Here is a 19,903-nt window from a genome sequence, read left to right on the forward strand (position 1 = left end):
CGTTCCCGTTCCCGTTCCCGTTCCCGTTCCCGTTCCCGTTCCCGGCCGTGTCCTTCGCACTCGGCCCGGGGCACTGACAAGGCGCGACTTGCACACGTGCGGGTCATTTTACGGGCTGGGTGTGCGCGCCCTGCTCGGAGCGCTTCCCTCGCGCCTGCCCCGCAGAGCGGCCTGCAAACACTGCGTTGTCCGGAGCTCAGCACGGCTGACACCATCCCCGCACTCCTCGAAAATGGTCTGTACAAATTCCTTCCGTCTCACCGTGCTCTGCTGCAGCTCACGGCAAACCCCAAAGAACTCGGAAATCATTAAATACAAACCAGTGTATTTTTAAACGAGCAGCATTCCGGTTTACATCAGTCGCTTTGTCCTGCGGCTGCCTCCGGCCCTGCAGAATTTCCCCATCGGAGGGGAGAAAAGCCCGGTCACACAAAAGCCCTGGTGCTGCTTGTGCCAGGGGGTCCAGTGCAAGCTCAGGGTGACATTCCTGCGACACCAGCCCCTACGACTCCTCCCGAACGTGAACATTCCTTCTGGGAATGGGTACTGGAGCATGGGTTGTCCGTTTGCCACAGAGGCCAGGCAGTCCCAGAGCCATTAGAATTTGGCTTTGGGGTCCGTGATCCAGGCATGCTTTTCCCCCACATAACCCTTGAGCTGGGAAGGATAAAAGCAGGATGAAATTTTGTTTGTATTTGCAGAACATTCATTTTAGCTTTGTACTAGACAAAATCACTGTTCATCACTTCAGAGCAAAAGGAAGTGGAGAGAACCAACCCTAAAATACTAAACTGTATTTAAAGTTTAATGGTAAATATTGGATATTGGACGAAGTCTGGAGCTTTGCATGTTTGTTTTGCGTAGTGACTTTACAGTCAGCCAAGGAGATTTCTGTCAACCTCTAACCTTAATTCTTCATTAATTAAAACACAGTAGTCTCAGAGTAAAACCATTAATAAGCAAATGCTCCATGAGTGAGCAGCAGCAGTGGAAGCAATCTCTACCGACTTACCTAAAATCCTTCTAATTTCTTCCTTTATTTGTTGTTTAATCATTTTCAGTTTTCATTTGTTGAAGTATTTTTGGCATCCAACATAGCAATTTTCTATAATACTATATTTTCCTATGCAGTATGAATTTTCCCCTGTGAATTGCATTACAAAAACCATATAAAAGGGATCTGTGCATAGTTTTTTCTTAATAAAAAAAGGGTTGCTTTCTTAAGCAACATTTTAGTGGTTGTGGAATACTACTATTACTATATCAAAACATAACAAGTCACTCCCCAGTAAACACAGACTTTGAGCTAAAAGAAGAGATCAAATAGATCCCACGTGTCTGGATTGCTATTCTAGAACAGGATTTCTCTCCCAAGAGTGACTTCAGAGGAGACAACCCTAAAAAAGGATTGGTCACAAAAATAAATTACTATGCCGGTTTGCCCAAGTTAAGTCAAACATCTCAATTCTTGTCCATCAAAATTAGGAACAAAATTGAAAATCAGGATTTTAGTATATGAGATTTTATATATAAAGGACTTTATATATGAGAACATTCCCTAAGAAAAGTTTGGTTTTTGTTGTTTTGTTTTTAAATGTCGGGTGACTTGCAGGACATGTGTTACTATAAATGTGAGCCAGAAATTTGTCTTATTGTCATAGAACCAGGATGGCATTGCTGCATCAGTTTCTCCTTTCATAGAGACTAGACTGCTATCATTGCTGCTGCCTGCCCAGAAATGTCATGGTTTAAGACAATAAGTTTATCTTAACTCATTAGAACTGGCATAGAGACACAGCTCTTAAATGGAGCCACTTCTGGGACCTGAAGCCAGCAAGGTTTTATGAGACACAAGAGAAAATAAAGCCTCCTCTGGCATGCTGTTGAATCTTGAAGGAAACACTGAGGAAGAGAAATGCTGCAAAAGATTCCTCTGTGACACCATAGTGCAGTGCATTTGCACCAGAGAGAAAAAAGGTCCAGCAATTTCATCACTGAAAACTGATCAAGTAGGGACATGTTTCACACCAGTGCATGAAACCCAAGACATCCCCTCTTGTTCACCGCCGTTTGCCCACTGCTTTGGAGCAGAATGCAAACTGATACTAACATGGACATCTGACAGGATTTTTACCCACAGAATGCAAGACAGCTCCTGTAGACTGGAGAGCATCCTGCTTCAAATATGGTTAAATAACAGAGAGCAGAGTACGCATTATGTTATATATATAACAAGCCAGCACAAAGTCTGCAATTTTTTTGCTCCAATGCTATAATTGTAATTCAATAGAAACAAAATCATAGTTTACAGCAACTAAAACAATTGTCAGAACATATTTAATTAAAGGCTTAACTCTTCACAAAGTTTTCTTTTTTGAGGTCAAGAAACTGGCAGGTAATGCGCATTTCAGAAGGCAGCCAATAACAGTCATGGTGGAACCATTTCATCTGCAGATGCCAAATACCATTCAAGCAAGCTGCAAATTGGATGAAATGGTGTAAAAAGACTGGTGTATTGAAGGCACTGGCACATGTACTTCTGTGACTGTGGTACTCCTCCAGCTTCAGACAAACACTAGAATTCAAAGATAAATTCAAGATTAAATGTCATGTGTCAGAAAGCATTTTATGTTTTTCATTAATAAGTTGGTTAAAAATATCTGAGGGCTTCTATTAGGACACTTGGACAGCAGGTGAATTTGAAGTCAGCCATTTGCCAGGAGCAATATACATTCCTATGTTTCTGATTTCTGACCGTATAGCCAAGGCAAAATATTGAAGTAAAATAGAAATTTCCTCCAGAATAATAATTCCTTAATTGAAAGGTTGTGTTAACTTTGTTTCTGGTGGAAATTTGATCTTCAGCTGGCTTTCTAAAATATTTGCAAAGACCCAACCCAAGTTATTGTTCTCAAAGAATATCTCACAAAGGAAATGACAATAAATTAGATTTAGTATCTGGAACATTCAGTTCTTTCAAGAAAATGGTTTGTCCATAAAAAAAAGTTTTATGAACATTTTAATGGGGCTCACACTCTGGCCTGAAACAGCTTATGAAAACTCATGGAAATGCCATGTGCCAAATAAGACTGGGAAATAATTTTGTGTGGGTAAATAAAGCACTGAAGTAAACTGGGGAAGGATAACATCTTTTCTCTGACAGAAGAAACAGTCTCTTTCTTATGGCCAGAATCTACAGTAAATGTAAATCTACATTTACACCATAATAAATGGGCAACTATTGACTAAGTGCTCTAGAAAAACCTAAATGGGCAAAAATAGCTTCAGTATAGTCAGCTCTATTTTTAAAGAACTACCAAACATTATATTAAGCAGTCCCCAGTCACCTGAGGGCAGCATGGGATGCCCACCTTTACTCTGTGCTCCCAAAGGTAAGGGCTGTACTTCCCTCAGAGTTTCTGTGCAAGCAGAGGCAGTCTGCAGTGCATGGCACGCCCTCTCTGTGCCACAGACCCTTCACTCAGGGGCCAGCAAAGATACACAGAGGGGAAGGTCTGATCTCACACTGAAGTGCTGCCACTGGGATGGTTCTTCTGGGCAGAGGAGAATCAGCACCCTGCCATTAAACCACACAGACAAATGCTGAACCTAAGTCTTGCAGCAGAGTGGTGGCTTTGTGGTGCAAGGCACAGAAGTGTGGAAAACCTCTCAATGACACAAAGAAATTCATCAGGCTTGTCTAAAGTCACACATTTATTCACCCACACTGGAAAACATTGTGAAAACTCTGTCACTTGATCCAAGGGCTCAGGATTCATTACCACCCACCTCTTCACATATTTAGCACAGACACTTGGGGGAAAAAAAGATGTGATGTATGTAAAAATGTATACAATATGTCACTACTGAAAAGGAAGAGGTGGTATGTTAAGGAACCACTGCTGCATTTTGGCTAGGTCTGATTCAGTGATCTATTTCTTTTTCTGGACTGATTTTCACCAACTGTCCAATTCCAACTTTGTCAGCAAATGTTGGGTTTGGCTACAACCAGGTTATTGCTATTTCAAGTGGCAACACACCTGAGCTGGAAAACAAAGGCTGAATAAGCCAAACACTGAGTTCAAGTGAGAACAGAACTCAGCTGGAATGCAGTACTTGCTGCTCTGAACTCAGTGGATGACACCAACAAATCCAAACCACTCTTCAGATTGGGGACTTGTGATCATGTAAAGAATGCTGAAAGGTTTTCTTCTCTATTTCACAGATCTAGATGTTCAACACATGGGCAGGAAATACCTTTGTTCTCCCTTTGCACATTTTCTTGTAGTTTGGTAGTTCATGAACTCATTCACAGTTGTGAGACTATTCCCAAGCACTAGTACACCGTGGGAACAAGTTTGCACACTGGTACATGACCAAGCAGGAGCCCTGTGCAACAGCAGCCCAGATCACAATGCTGCAGGTTTAGGACTCTCAATAATTGCAGGAACAGCATTAGCAACATGATATTCTGGTAAATTGGTATTTTGAGAGAAGAAAGGAAAAGCCAAGGATCCATAGAAAGTGGGCAGAAAATAAGAAAGCTTTAATTTAGCTCCTTAGAGGTGGCACTGCCAGCTGGCCAGCTGACAGACTCACTGACCACAAGGAATCACACTCTGCCCTCGGATGGTAAAATGGGAACTGTTTGCTCACTCGGGGTGGCTGAATAACTCACCCTGACAAAGCCCACACTGAGGATCCTCCCATGTTTTTTGTGGGTGCTGGGGGTGCATGTTTGAAAGTGGGGGGCAAACAGATTCTTTTATGCCACTATCTTAGCACCCTCACAACTTCTGCACCTAAAACAATATTCCTTTGATGAGCAACAAAACAATTGCTATGTCTGGTAAGTTTCTATGATACTTGTCCTGCAGCTGAAGGGGCTGTAAACCAGATCTAGTCACAAAGCAATTGTCCTTGCTGTCCACTGCAAGTAATATGTATTTACTCAGGGCACTGGAACAGGACACCATGCACGCTTGCTGCTGAAGAAAAGCCCATTTGTGCCTGTTATATTGGAAAGTTTGTACAACATTTATTCTTAAAAACTGGTTGTGTTTCTTAGAGTCTTATAATCCTTTACTCTGAAATGAATGAGACAGTTCGTAGGGTATGCCTCCTGATTTAGTCCCACCTAAACATCTTCAGAGATGCAAACTTGAGTTATCATTTAGCTGATTAAAGAAGAGAAACCACTGATATTCAGGTCTGAAGACACTTAAAAGTGGTGTCCAAATCTCTGCTTTGCATTATTCACTAGAGCATGTACCTTCCGGGATCTTACTGGGGCACCACTGTGCTACAGTGGAAGCTAATGCAGAAACAAGTGGTCCACTATGCTACACAGGAGGGGAGACAGTTCTAATAAGTTTTTATTTGCCAGGCTCTAATTATGCAACCCACCCATTTAAATTAAATATGAATCAATCACAGGATGTCATAAAAGTGTCTCAAAAAGAAACTGCTATTAACGGTACAGAGAGGTGACATATCCAATAATTCACAGTTACAATAAACTCAACACTCTTTATTACCCCACAGGCACTGCCCTGGCCCAGCACTCCTGACCATGAATCACCCTGTGTGACTATTGATTAAAATAGCATTTGCTTCCTTCCTGTCCAGCAACAGAGTGAAGCTGTTCACTGGCTGAGGCAAGGGCAATCTCTCCCCTTCAAGAAACTTTCAGAACATTCTTTTCTGCAAACAGGACAGTGAAGTGTCTGTCCTACAGCTTTTAGCTGGAACTGATTTTAGAGGAGTTCCGGTCTGCATGAACTGAGATAGCCAAGCTCAGTATCATCTACCATGCAGGCTCCCCTGTACCTTACTTGTCAGACAGAGCAGAGCAAGCACCATGTATCTGGCAAAAGTAACACGTTCTCACACTGTGAAGTCCATCAGAAAGCAGAGGAAGTGCCTTTCTCAAATGCATTTAGATACCTAGAGATGCAAATCAGCATTAAGTGGTGACAAAGGACAGAACGTGCTCAACTGTTCCTTGTTTCACTTTCTTCAAAAAAATACTGTCCTAAGTTTCAGGTGGTGACAAATATCTGTGAGCAATATCTCATTGCCGATTCTTGGCACTAGAACTGGCCTCTTAGACAGACTCTGCAAGTGGAAGTGTGTTTATCCAGATGCTCCACCATTCCCTGGGAAGACAGGGAGCCATTGGTGGCTCTTGGGAACAACATTCAGTGGACAGTTTACGGTGCTTACCACCATAAAGAGCATAAAAGATAAAGGCATGGAAATAAATTCTTAAAGCAGTTTTCTGCTCAAAAAAGCACCTGGTAATTTTGTGGATAAATATTTCCCTCGCTTCTAGATAAAAATGTATTTTTCCAGTTCCATAAAGAAAATTCACATTAATAACAGAACTACTGAATATCCTAAACACAATACTATGCTATATGCCAGGTCTTCTACACAGAATTCTATAATTCTAAAACTTAACACCTTGCACCCATTATCATGAGGTGAGAAATCACTACGGCTGCAGAATTTTACCTTATGTCCTCACAACACCTTGGTGAGGTAGATATAGGTTCCATAACATCTTCTTTAGGAGGGGAAATAAGCACAAAGAGGTGAACTGACTTGCATGGGGATACTGGCAAGTCTGGAAGCAAATCCCAGGTCATACCCACAGATCTTTCCACCGTAAGACACTGATTTACCTCCCACCCACTTCCATCCCCAGGGCTGAAGGGAAAGCATCCGTGTACCACTGACAAAATACACCCAGACCAACACCAATCATTCTGTAGACTACTTCTGCAACAGAAATGGCATAATTACGTTATAAACTACTTTTCTTACAAGACATGAATTCCAAAGTACACAGGACAACTCCCATTGCTGTCAGCCAGCACAAGCACTAAAATCTGGGCCCCTACATTTTTCCCAGGTCGTCAGTTAGAGCCTTCCTCACATCTTGACTTCACTCAAAAATTCCAGAGTTAATTAATAAGGCACATCAGGGGCTAATTCAGGAACTTCTGCAATAGATGTGAAGTCCCAAGGGCCACTGGTCATTTCCAGGCTGGCACTCAGAAAACACTAGTTGGCATGTGAAATCACACCCGTGACTGAGGGAAAGGCTCCCTGCCCTCTAATTGCCACAGTGCAAGAAACACAGAGCCAGCCTTAGTGCATCGTTGTCAGAGATATCAGCTGAATCATGACTATCATGGAATTACATTATCTCAACCCTCAATAAAGGTGTCTAAATGCAGTGAGATTTGGGAGTGAAAACAAGGCAAGAGAAAGTGTGTTGGATGTTGACTTGGAAGGATCCCACCACATGGTTGAGGCCCAACTAAAACATAACATAGCACCACATGGCATACCCCTTCTTCACTATACAAGTGACAACGGGTATTTCTCTGTACAGTTGCTGTCTTGTAGATATAAGGAATAAGTAAGGAATGTTCAGCCCCTGCCTGAGTGCCATATTCAATGCTAATGATATACAAGTACATACCAGTGATATAATAGTTCAAACCATTTGATACAACAGCCTCCCCTCTCTTTATTGAAAGTTTGATAAATCCTAATCCTTGACCTTGATTGGAGGTACAATGGATCACTTGAACATACTTATGATCCTGACACAGAGGTTGTACAATTGCAAACACTTTTGGCTCCAGCACAACTGGAGTAAGATTGGGTTGGTTCAAACTTGAACTGATGTGTGACTGCTGGAAGGCAGCAAACACCCAACACTGGATCTGAAGCGGTGATGAGACTTTATACAGGACTTTAGGCGACAGGGAGTACTGAGGGTACTTTCCTAGTTCAACACATGAATTCTTCACAGCTCACTGGTTTCTTGTGCTGTTTGCCCAGGCTGGGAATGTGTCCAGCTGAAACATAGGTCTTCCCCACGTGTTGATGGCCAGTGAGACACAGCAGACTGCAATGACGTTCATCACTAGTCCAGCTTTAACCTGTGAGGAAAAAAATCCAAACCAACAATAACCAAACACCAGCACAGCAAACTGCAGCAAGACCTACTTGTACATACACAAGAAAGATGGTCAAATAAATCACAGAAATAGCCACTGTATCCACTGCCTTCTGCTCTTGCTTAGGTGGAGATACCAGGAAACACACTGTGCAAAGTCTTTGAGCGCTTTGCTATGTATATAACCAGTCGAGGAGCTTTAAGGCATGTGTAACATGTCGTACTTATTAGTTAGAGAACAGCTTATGCCCTCTTCAAGTATCCAGTTAGAAAACCAGTAATGTTTGTGTGTTCCGCCCAAAACCTGCCCTGTGTGGTCTGGCAGAAAATCAGAGGACCAGAGCCAAGGGCTACTGATTGCTACCTTCTGCTTTCAGCTCCAGTGGAGACAAGGCTTTAGACACTTGCCAAAGCCCCAGAACGCTGCAGGGCATGCCTGGACTTTAACCCTTCAGGTTTCAGAGACTTATGACTTGTCAGTTTTTCATTTCACTTGGGCCAGTCTGTATGTCTGCCAAAGTCCATGAGAGAAGTACTGTTACTTCAGAGATGCAAATTTTTATCACAATATTAACGCTGCAGAAGAGAGTTGCGTAGAGTTGCAGTTACAACCCATAAGAGCTTCCTGGTACTTTGGAAATGCTATGCAAAGAAAATTAAACTCTCACCATATTTCAGGAAGAAAGCAATGGAGAATTTCAGATAAGAGAGAAGGCAATTATCTTACCATATCCAAAACATGGATGTGGCCATAAGAAAACACTATTGCATTTGGTGGTGTTGCAACAGGTAGCATGAAAGCAAATGAAGCACTGAGAGTACCAGGCAGCATAACATACAAGGGGTGGATCCTGATAGATTCAGCCTGCAATGAAATGGAGAGAATATCACTCTGGGGTTGTTTGAAAAGAAAAGCATAAAGGATCAATCTACCCCAGACCAATGAGATACATAGACTTATTTTGTTGCCTCGTACTACATCACCAAAATAATTCACAAACATTTTATTCTGAAATCCACATGTGCTTAAAGATAACTTGCCGTTGTTTCCTGTCCAATGATACTTAAAAACAAGGCTTGATTCTTTCTTGTTGTTTGTTTTGCTCTATGGTATAATTTAGATTTCTGGTCAAATATATCCAACAATCTTTTCTTTGACCTCAGACCACCCTTTTTCCAGGAATGGGAATTATAATTACTAGGCACGTGGAGTGACACTCTTAGACTTTACATAAATTCTGTGGCACTCAAAACTTAAATGCCAGTTTAAGTCATTAATAGCTCACTACCTTGATTGAGGTAATTTTGCTTTGAGGAAATAGTCTAGAATAAAGTGTTTGTCCTTTTCTAATTAAAGAACAAAGTAATCTATTTTTCTCTTTATGCCACAGTTTTGATTCTGCTCAGAAAAGGCAGCAAAATTTATCAGGTTTTCCTCCTCAAGTTTTAAAATTATTCTGGGTTCCTATGAGAAATTGCACATTCCTCATAATCAGGCCTACCACTTTGAGTATTTTAGCACAAAATGTGAAGATGAATAATTCAAAGGCACCATCAGAAAGTGCTGGATTTTGTTTTGGTTTGGGTTTTGTGTGTGTGTATTTTCCAGTTCTAAGATGATGGTTCAAAATGACCAGAAGTAACTGATGTTTGCTGAACTGTATTGAAAAAGTGACTGTCACTTCACCCTCTCCAGGGCCAAGGCACACACCTTACAGAGGGCATGACCTGGCTTCCTTTTAAGTACACTGGAGCAACATCCAAGACAATAATTATAATATTGCTTTGCCACGCAGTTTAACTCTAATCCTCCAGCTGACAGGGTAACAGGACAGAAGCAATCTTACCAAGGATGAAAAGACAGGCAGGAAGAGGGTAGCTGTGGCCACGTTACTGGTGCATTCAGTGAAGACAGCTGTAATAAGGGAGATCACTGATGCAATGGCCCATGGTGGGATAGATCCCAGTGGTGTCATCTGACGACCCAACCAAGCTGAGAGCCCAGAGTTCTGCAAGAAGGAAAGTGGGTTTCAGTGAGGTTTAGAACCCCTGACTCACAAACAGGGAAGCCATGTTATGGGCAACATTCCTGACAAATAATACTAAAGGACTCCAGAATTATACAAACATCATCCAGGAAAGTACAATTATCTGTCACAAAAACTAAAAAAAAATTCCTTGCCAACTGGACATCACACTGAATCCCACTTTTCTGATTCTTCCAGAAACCAAATACTTGCTCACACACAGGTTACAAAATTATTGGTTTTCTTGCTGAACAAGAAAATTTTTCTGAGGTCATTGCAAATACGTAGTGTATGGCCCAGAAGCTTCTTGGCACATTTTTCTAAGGTTTCTGAAGGTTATGATTCTGTATGAATGCTCTATTGTAGGAACACAGGCAGTAGTTGATACAAACAGGTTATGAAATCTGACTTGATAATTTTTAATGCTCTGGAACTTTAATAATCTATGTGTGTTGTATGTGGATGAATGTCAGGGCCACAGCTTTAACTTGCCCCATGGTTTAAACCTAATTAGCCACAAAACTTAGATGTGAACATGACTTTCCCCAAAATATTGCACTACTGATAGCTAATGCTTGCTTTGATTTAGATGCATCTTAGCAGTGATGAAAGAAACAATATGGTTCACCTCAAGATTCCTTCCTGTTTTGGGAATTTAGCTGCCTTTTCTGTGAATTTATAAACACAGCATCAATCCAGGATTTTCTTTCTGACCACTTCAGCAGTGGTTTTGCTTTAAGTCTGAAGATATATAACCCTCAAACAAACCTCAAATGGTACTGAAAATCTGACAAGTGCTATCTATACTTCTACTTTGCTAGCCAGGGCTGGGATTGGGGTGATTACAGAAATAAGAAAGGATGCTTTTCTCGACTGTCCAGACAGCGAAGATCCCAACCTACTTGGGAGTCTCCAAGAGGTAAGATAAATTAAAGAAACTTTAAAGAACAAAAATTCCTGAAGAAGATTCACAAGCATTCACCTCTCCTTAGTTTTTGCTAATTTAGATCTCCCTTCAGATCTGAACTTTGCTACTGGGTTTGGCTTTGGGTGCATGCCCAGTAATACAGGACTAGATAACAAACCAGGGAAGTTTGCCTTTGAGTCAGAGAAAAACAGATGTCAGGACATACTGCGCTTGCATCAGCCAAAGCAAAACCTCCTCCCAGCAGCAGCACAATGTTCCAGGGCATCTTCCTTTGAACCACATTCCATTCTAGCAGCGGGGCTGATAAAAATGGCTTTTTCTTATCTGAAGTGAGAAATAAAAAGTAGAACATGTTTTAGGAGAGCGAAGACACTTTGTCTTCTGTTCTGTAAGATACCAGTGGGCAGATGCGCAGCACTGAGAAATCTGCACAGGGTGAGGGTAACACACACCAACATGGACTGTGCCCCAGGGCTGCCCAACAAGGGAGGTAGGTGAGATGCTCTAAAGAACTGCATGCAAATCCAGTGCATGTTTCTGCCTTGTTGGCTGGGTGGGTTAGATGTTTCACAGTACTACAGCGCCTCTTTTAAATACCTTCTTCACCCTGTTCAGGGTCAGACATGCTTGGATTCCAGCCTATGCATTTGGGCTTATGAGCAGGAAGGACAAACAGTAACAGGGCAACAAACATAGCAGGAACAGAATCAGTGATATACCTAATGAAGAAAAGAGAATACAGGTTAGAAAATGGACACCTTTCTCCTAGAAAAGAGCTGCCTTCCAGCATTCTAGTCACTGATCTTTGCCATCCCATTTGGGGCTTGAGCAAAATAGGACATCAGCTGATGTCTGAAGTCTCTCAGATCTGCCATAATTTAAACACAATAATAAAAGAAACAAGCTACAATGCACATTAATAAATAGAGTCCTGGATGACAACTCATCCCTCCTGGAGCAGGGTTCTTTCTCTGCGCTGAAGCCAAGATTCAACAGTTGTATCTCAAAGACAGACATCTAAAGAAATGGCCTGAATGATAGTCCCAAAATGTATTTTATATTACTAACATGCCATGCACAAACACTACACAAAGAAGCCATTCCAAGCACAAAATCAATTTTCCAGTGAGTTCTAAGGTGTTGGTTGAATGTGATATTACCAAATATTTAAATGTCACTGTAACTGATTGGAGCTCATACAAACAAAATACCAAGGTGTATGTCAGTGTGACTGAGACCAACATTACAGAATTTTCTCTTCTTTTAGGAAGTTCAGCTTGCTCCATGTCTCAGTCTCCAGCATTTTCACTGCAGCACAAACTGTCAAATCACAGATGATTGGTAGTGTCATGTACAAGCCATTGTATCAAGCCCAGCAAACATGTGAAGTCAGGTAAAGTTGGAATTAATGATCCCACATTCAAAATGGAATGTATGAGCAAGGGAATCTGATTAATAACCAAGTGGGTAAAAGATGGAAAAAAAACCCTAAATACTTACTTTTCTCCTCCTTTGAAGAGTATGTTAGCCCAGCCTTTTATAAAGCCTGGGCTTCTGGAAAACCACAAGACCACCAGCAATATAAACAAAAGGAGGACATTTATTTCAGCATAAGACATAGGGCCTAACTTCTTCATTTCTGCCTTCAGCACACTGTATGCAGCTTTTTCTTTGTCAGTTTTCTCTGTCCCAAAGCCCCAGTTTTTTTTTATGCTTTGAAAAAAGGGAGAAAAAAACCACTGTAAGTATGAACATATTAGAGGGATCTAACATCCTTATCACTCTGCAGCTGCCCCTCTTGGGGACAGACACAGACAACAGCAGAGGCCATAAATAAAGAAACTACAACAGTGCCAAAGTATTTTGTGGAGACACACACCAGTTCTCACAGAAGAATGTGGTCTATCAAAGGATGGCAGTTTGGAGTAACCCAGGAAGAAAAAGTCAGATTTGAATCAATGGCTGCAAACCAGCTATGCCAGCTCTCCCAGGGCTGAAATTCAGGCGAGAGATTGAAAAATAAAAAGGCAATTTTGTCTGAAGATTAAGAATGTATATGGCTTTTGCCTTAATATACCTCCCACGAACACAAAAGGTTTCCAGACCTCAAAATTTTTGTGAAATGGACCTGCTCTCTGCTACAAAATCAGTAACTTGTCAATGCATTTGTTTTAGCCAGATGTCTCAGTAAGCTGACCTGCACTAACTTACTGAGGGGTTGACACAATATCATGTAGATAAATACTCACTTGAGTCCCATGAAGGAGCACTGTAACCAAAGCCAAGCTAGCGCCAACATCAGGACCATGTTTGGGAATGAAAATCCAAACCAGGAAGCAAAGTCCACAATATCATTACTGTCGGGGTATAACCTGTAAAGAAATGATTTTCTGTATGAATGTCAAAACATTTAGCAATCTAGTCTCCCTTTCATATGTGCTACAGACAATTATGCATGTAAATCTAGGACAACCATTACCAGCAATCATAGGTAACATCCACAGCCTAATTTAAATCATGAGAGAAGGCAGCCTGATTTCAGAGCAGAACTTAAATGATTGTCAGTTTTCCCTCTGTTTTAATTTGATGCATACAGGAGCTTATGTTGACACTTTAGGTCTCAGTCAGACAAGCGTGGTTGAAAGAGCTCCCATTCATTCTAGACACCTTTCACTTCTAACACATCTGTTCATTTATCCCAAGAAAGGATATTTTTTTCTTCCTCCCAACTCATTCTAGTAAGAGAACAAGAAATGTCTTCCCTGAAATTAACACCTGTACTTCTGCTGCCTTCAACAGATGAAAAAGTTGCCAGTTGGCTTGAAACAATGATGACAGTGTTTTAAGAAAGGCAATATTTGTTATTCTCTGTGCTTGCCAATAATGATTGGAGGAAAAATATCAATAGCAAACTTCCAGCTGGGTGTTAAAACGAAGAAATAATGTAGCAGCTAAGGCTGAAGTACTTGCAACACAAGGAAGTAATGTTGGAAAAATTTCCACTGCAGATTGGGTTCCATGTAGATCAGTTCCCAACCTCAGTTTAGCAATGACAGAACACACAACTGCAGTTTCCACAGCCACAGGATGGAGGAACAGTGTTACAGGAGTGGCCAAGTTCCTTCTAGCTTTCTTCAGTATGCTTATGAGTAGAGTTAATCTACATTCTTCCGGTGCTCTTTACTGCAGTTCCTCTTCCAGATGTGCTGCATTTCAGTTGAAAAAGAGGACACAGAAGAACCAATATCGCATAATCAACCATTGCATGTTGATTGCCAACAAGTATTTCCAATTTTCTCAGAAGACCTTAATTCCATCACATAGCTTCCTTTTAAAAGATGCTGAAGCAAAAAAAAACGAAGCCCAACACTTCATACACATTTCTCAGTCTCAGTTCCTCAACTAATTGCTTGAAGTTCACAACTGCAACTGTCATCAAAGACCAGTCAATTGGTCACACAAACAGTATGACAGTGTAGCTAAAAGAAGCAGCAAAAATTACTTACTGATTCATCTGGCCTTTCAGTACCACATTTGGTCCTGTTCCGGTAAGTGTTGCAGTTCCTCCAATGCTGGCAGCATAGCATACACAAAGTGTCATTCCCTTGCATATACGCTTCCACGTTTTATTTTCCTCAGAAGATTTGGGGTCACCAGTGACTTGTTCATTGCTTACACCTAGACAGAAAGACAATTATTTGCCTCAGGTAAAGTCGGAAAGGCAGAGAGTTCAGGATAGGGTCTGTAGGCTTAGTGCTTCCAGTTTGTAGGTGCCATTTATTTTAATTAAAAAACCCACAGATATCTACCTAAATACTTCAGACTAATGTTCATGAGGAGCAGAAGAAAGAGGCTGATGGACTGGGTTTACATGATCCAAGGATGCTGTTGCCCACATCAGTGCCACAACTCCTTTTCAGTAGTGTCTTGTTTCACAGAGAGGCTCACCACCGGCCAAATATTGTAGTCACTGAAACCATTCCAATTCCACAGCAAGAACCCAACTAGCTTTAACAGATATGAATACAGCCAGGAAAAAAAAACCCACACTGAAACCCAAATCCTTGCTTGGCATTATGTCAATTTACAATAACCACGAAACTTTACTGCTGTGTCCATTGTTCTCTGAGGTTAACACTCTAATCTTGAAGTCTGACTGGACTAATGGAGCAGGACAAAGAATTTATGGCAATTGCAACCAGCTCAACAATATTAAAGGGTATTTTTTGCACACTCTTATTATCTTCACTACACTTGTAATCTGATCTTTAATCATATTTAATAATATAGCCCTGCGTAACAGCACAGCAGGGCACTGAAATGAGAAGGTCTGAGTTTGTACACATATTTAAAATGAAGTGAAACCTATTGTAGAACCACATCAGTGGCACAGGACCTTGAGGAATCAAGCATCTGGGTAAGATCACACACAAGAGCAGTTTGTCTAATGTGGGTCAAATTACACCAGTTCCTCTTTTCCATGTGGCTTTTAAAGTAGTCCTCTTTCTTCTCCCTACCTCCACATACCATCTGGTCAATAAAGAGATAATTATTACCCTATAGCCAAAATAGATTGTGTTTACATAATTTTTTCAAATAGTCCTACATGGCCTAGAATCTGAAACCCCACTGATAATCACAAGATTTAGAAAGTGGGATGCTGGGTCTGGATGGTTATTTCCCACAGGATATGCTCTTCACTTCCCTAAACAGGCAGTTAAGTCTAGGGAAACTGGGAGGATGACTCCAGCTTGAAGGAAAGAATGTAACAACTTGTCTGGGCTCTAGCACCAGCATACAAAATGGCAGCCATCAAAATTAAAAGCTATTTTGTAAAACCTAAATGTCATATATTTACAGGATTTCAGTCAGGTTACCATCCTCTTTCCTTGGAAAGGGTACACAGCACTCCTAGGTTGGGGAGCTGAGTGTAGCAAGTTCAGTAGCATCAGCATATTGGTGAGCAGGCCCTTACCGCTCACTGTAGTGGACCCTGATTTGCTCTTTTCCTCCAGCTCAATTGCTGTATTTGTTTGCCCAGTTGCTGGTTCCACCGTGGTCAACTCATGCTCTGTGGTGTCCAATTGATCCAGGACAGCTTGGACAATGGGAACCATCATGGCAGTGGTGGCTGTGTTGCTTATCCACATTGACAAGAAGGCAGTGACTATCATAAATCCCAGCATCAGGCTGAAAAGAAAGACACAGAGGAGAGAGGAAGAAAGTGAACAGATGCTGCTAGGCTTTGTAGTCACTATAATTTGGAGAGCAAAGCCCAGGCAGGGATGTGTGTAGCCACTACCCTTCTAGGACAGCTCTGCCATGTTCACTGAAGGAATCCCAGGGCATAATTAAGTCTGTCATAATTTTGTCCCCAATGGTAAGCCTCTAAAATTTAGTCAGATGCTAGTTTTGGATAAAGAACAAATAAACTGCTCCTGTTGCTAGACTTCATTTCTGGATACTCTGCAAGTACAGCTAAATTGGCTCTTGAAGGATCTTTTCTCTGCTGACTGTTAAATATCATCCCTGGGCCTTTGCTAGACTAACAAGAGGTAAGAGAAAACCAATGTAATACTCTTACAGTGCAGGTTTCACCCCAAGAATCAGAAGGACCTTCAGTGCAATCCTTTTGTGAAGATTCCACTGCTCAACAGAAATTGCGACAATCAGCCCTCCAAAGAAGAGCATGTTTGTGCTATTTAGGTACTGCAAGCACACCTGTAAGACAGAGAAGATAAGTCAGGCCAAAATACTTGCTTCACTAGTACAATTTGCTTACCACCCTCTCAAATCCATGGACTGGAGCAGGCCCCAGCCAACACTAGAACAAGAGGCAGCTGCTGCCTGTGAGCTCCCTGCAGTTTCGTGAACCCTTGATCTCGTGTGTAACTGCTGACTTGCCTGTGCAGGAGCTTTTTGTGCATCATTGTGCAAAATGACACCAGTTTCCTAAAATGCAGCTAGGGATTCAAAGTATGGAAGGTGCTGGAAATACTGAGCTCTAAAAGGGCTTTCTCAACGCCAGCAGCAACCTGCCTTTACCAGCTTGTTGGGCAGTGGTGAACCTGGGCTACAGATCCTGAACACAGCCTATGCCTTGTGCCTCCAGCACAAACAGCCCAGGCAGAGACCTGGGGAGCACACAGCACACCTGCCGGCACTATGGGACAAACTCTCACAGGTTTGTCCCATGCATTTTGAGATCTCCCAGAAGACTGACAGCTCTACTTTCACTTCCTCTTTGTGGCTGGGAACACACAAACTGCTGGCACTAGTGGGATGCTCTGCAGCAGGATCCATGTCCAAAACAGACCCTCCCCTCTACCACCTCAAGCCCCCCACTGTTAACACTTTGGGCAAGTGCGTACGTAGTTCAGCATCTTCCCATATAAGAAACCTGAACATTAATACAGACTTGTTGGCTAAATATTGATGAAGGATCAGAGCACCTCGGATTTCTCTGTATCAGACCTGGATTGCACAAGTTCCTTACTTTTTTAGAGGTCTGAACTCCAAGCAGAGGGAAAAATACCACTGGCATGAGGGAGGTGACAGCCAGGGGGATCACTTCAGTGCACCAGTACACAGCCATGATAATGATGACATATGCACATCTGGCCTCCTGCAACATAATAGAAGACACATTTAAGCATTAGAAACTGTTTTTAAAGATAAGAAACACATTGGTAGCTCTTAAAAGTGGCTCACACACTCCACTGTCTGTAGCTTAACAAGTTATGCTGAATGAGGACTTAAACTTGTGCTTTTAAATCATGTTCTGAAGTCACTTGTACAAAAAAGATCTTTTTGACCAAGAAGACCATAGTGTTTGCTTTAATAAAACCACACAAAATAAATGCTGTGAGAAAAACAAATCTTCCACCACTAGGTAAGTGCACAGTTTGCCGTGTAGAAGTACCTCTTGGTGGTTGAGGTCAGCAGATTTTACATCTAGGAGCCAAGAACAGCAATATAGAGTTAATTTCTTTAAATGGATGGCCAAATTTCCCAGTGTGGATTATTAGCTTTTCTGAAATTCACAAGTCTTTGATGTATGTCCAGTAACACAGTTGAGCTCAGAAACTATTTCACTGAATAATTTAAAATTTCTTTGCTTTTTAAAGTAACTCCTAAAGTAAAACTCTTAAAACTCTTTTTTTTTTTTGTGATTAAGCACATTAGAGGTATTAAACTATTTTCCCATATCATACTGCCCCTACCTGCTAAGGGGTTTCCCTAGTTTAGAATTGTTGTAACCTGTCTTTTTGGGCTGTTGACCAAGCAATTCTGTATCCCAGCCTTCTGTGGTTTGTACTCTAAAAATTGTCAGGAGAAGCAGGTATTCATTAGCTAACAGTGAACTGCTTGAAAGCTGAAGTTGGTGTTCTGTAGCTCACTATTTGCTCCTATTTAGGGCATGTGTTTATGGGATTTTACTCTAATACAACAAATGTGACTTTATTGCTAAAATAAATGGTGTGACAGTGACACTTAAAAACTGTCATCAGGTCTTATTAGTAAGTTGGGCTGTGTTTTCGTTAATTTTGTTGAGTGTTGGGGAAAAAGTTTAAGAACCAGAAAACACCATTTGTAAGTAATGTGAAATTTTTTCCCTCAAGTTTCCAGGCTAATTACAGCACAAGTTTTGAAAAGAAAAATTCTTCAGAGACTAGAAGATATCAGGCAGATCCTGTAGAAGTCTCTTCCCTTTATAAATGAGGTCAGCTCATGATACAATTCATGCTGTACTGCAGTAATGCAGGGGTAGAACTGACTGTGGTTAATCTGTTGCTAGTATGAAAGACAGATAAACAACTCTAAGTGAATAAAATTCAAAATCCTGGTTTTAGAGAGTAGAGAGTAAATAATTTACGTGAAGTTCAAAAATACAGCCATGCTTATAATTTAACTCCAGCAACTGTGGCCAATTCAAACAACAAAAGATCTGGAATTAAATATATATTTGTATTTATACCCATATATATATCTGTGATTTATGGAAACAGTCACAGAATGTCTCTTTGGTGTTTCTGTGCAGTTGACACAAAACGCAGTGACCTGACTCCTGATTGAGAGATGAAAAAACAGTCACTGACAGAAATATTGTCTTCCCATTGTGAAATATTGTAATTTCTTAGGTTAGACTAATAACAAAATATGCCTACAAATAATGGCAAACTGAAGACATACATAATTTTTTTGGAAATTATCTTTCCTAGTTTTGATCAAAGTAGAGCTTAACAGTCAGGAATTCCTCATTGTATAAAGGACCACCATTCACCTGAAAGGCCAGGCTGGTATAACTTAGGTAAACAAGAAGGGTTGGCAATTTGGTTTATAAACACAGATAAAATTTTCCCATACTGTAAAACAGATTGAGCGATACAAGTTGCTCAGAAGAAAGGCTGGCTTTGGCATTAGAATAGCCTCCAAAGCTCTAGTAGGCTAAAATACTGCAAACTCAGCTTTCACACTTGATCAAGAAGGCTACAAGGCATTAAAGCTCAAACTTTCCTGGGTTATTCCAATTTTACGCTGGTGTAACTCCACTGAACGCAAAGGAGTTGTGCCGTCGCCATCCCTGGAGCAAGATGGATGAATTGGAAGACATGGCATTTGAAATCCTGACCAATTCATACAACGCAACGCTGACTGCATCAGGATGGAGAATGTCACCAAGCAACATGCTGGGAGTACCAGACCCTCAGCAGAGAGATGGGGGAAGCACTCCTGCCCTTCAGCCGACTCCAATCGCTACGACATAATGCAGGACAGCCACAATGCCGGCCAGCTACGCCTGGGCTTGTCTTGGCCCAGAATGAATTGCATCTAATTGGCACGGTGGGTTGGGTGCCACCGGGAGCAGGCCCGGGGCCGGGCGGAGTGGGGTCACCCGGGGGGCAGCAGGCCCGGAGCCGGGCTCTGTTCACCTACCTTCGTGGTCACAGCGAGCGGCAGCGGCAGCAGCAG

General features: G+C 41.6%; 1 protein-coding gene across 1 annotated transcript; it reads right to left on the minus strand.

The window, feature by feature from the left end:
• Nucleotides 1-7,515: 7,515 nt before the first annotated feature.
• SLC13A5 (solute carrier family 13 member 5) lies at nt 7,516-19,903 on the minus strand. Its single transcript, XM_031059811.1, has 12 exons — nt 19,868-19,903; nt 17,427-17,555; nt 16,515-16,651; nt 15,906-16,120; nt 14,437-14,608; nt 13,180-13,302; nt 12,431-12,643; nt 11,528-11,649; nt 11,136-11,254; nt 9,823-9,984; nt 8,703-8,840; nt 7,516-7,958 (listed from the first exon to the last, which is right to left on the minus strand). The coding sequence occupies exons 2-12, from the start codon at nt 17,523-17,525 to the stop codon at nt 7,830-7,832; spliced, it is 1,629 nt and encodes a 542-aa protein (XP_030915671.1). The 5' UTR covers nt 17,526-17,555; nt 19,868-19,903; the 3' UTR covers nt 7,516-7,829.

Source organism: Geospiza fortis, unplaced genomic scaffold (genome assembly GCF_000277835.1).
Source record: "Geospiza fortis unplaced genomic scaffold, GeoFor_1.0 scaffold538, whole genome shotgun sequence".
Classification (NCBI taxonomy): domain Eukaryota; kingdom Metazoa; phylum Chordata; class Aves; order Passeriformes; family Thraupidae; genus Geospiza; species Geospiza fortis.

Bases quoted from the DNA above. Each gene is read 5' to 3' on its own strand.
- SLC13A5 (XM_031059811.1), bottom strand. From the start codon at position 17,525: ATGGCTGTGTACTGGTGCACTGAAGTGATCCCCCTGGCTGTCACCTCC. The intron at 11,650-12,430 runs GTAAGTATTTAG...TTTCTTCATTAG, and splicing joins CTCTTCAAAGGAGGAGAAAA to GTATATCACTGATTCTGTTC. The intron at 8,841-9,822 runs GTAAGATTGCTT...ATTTCATTGCAG, and splicing joins TGCCTGTCTTTTCATCCTTG to GCTGAATCTATCAGGATCCA.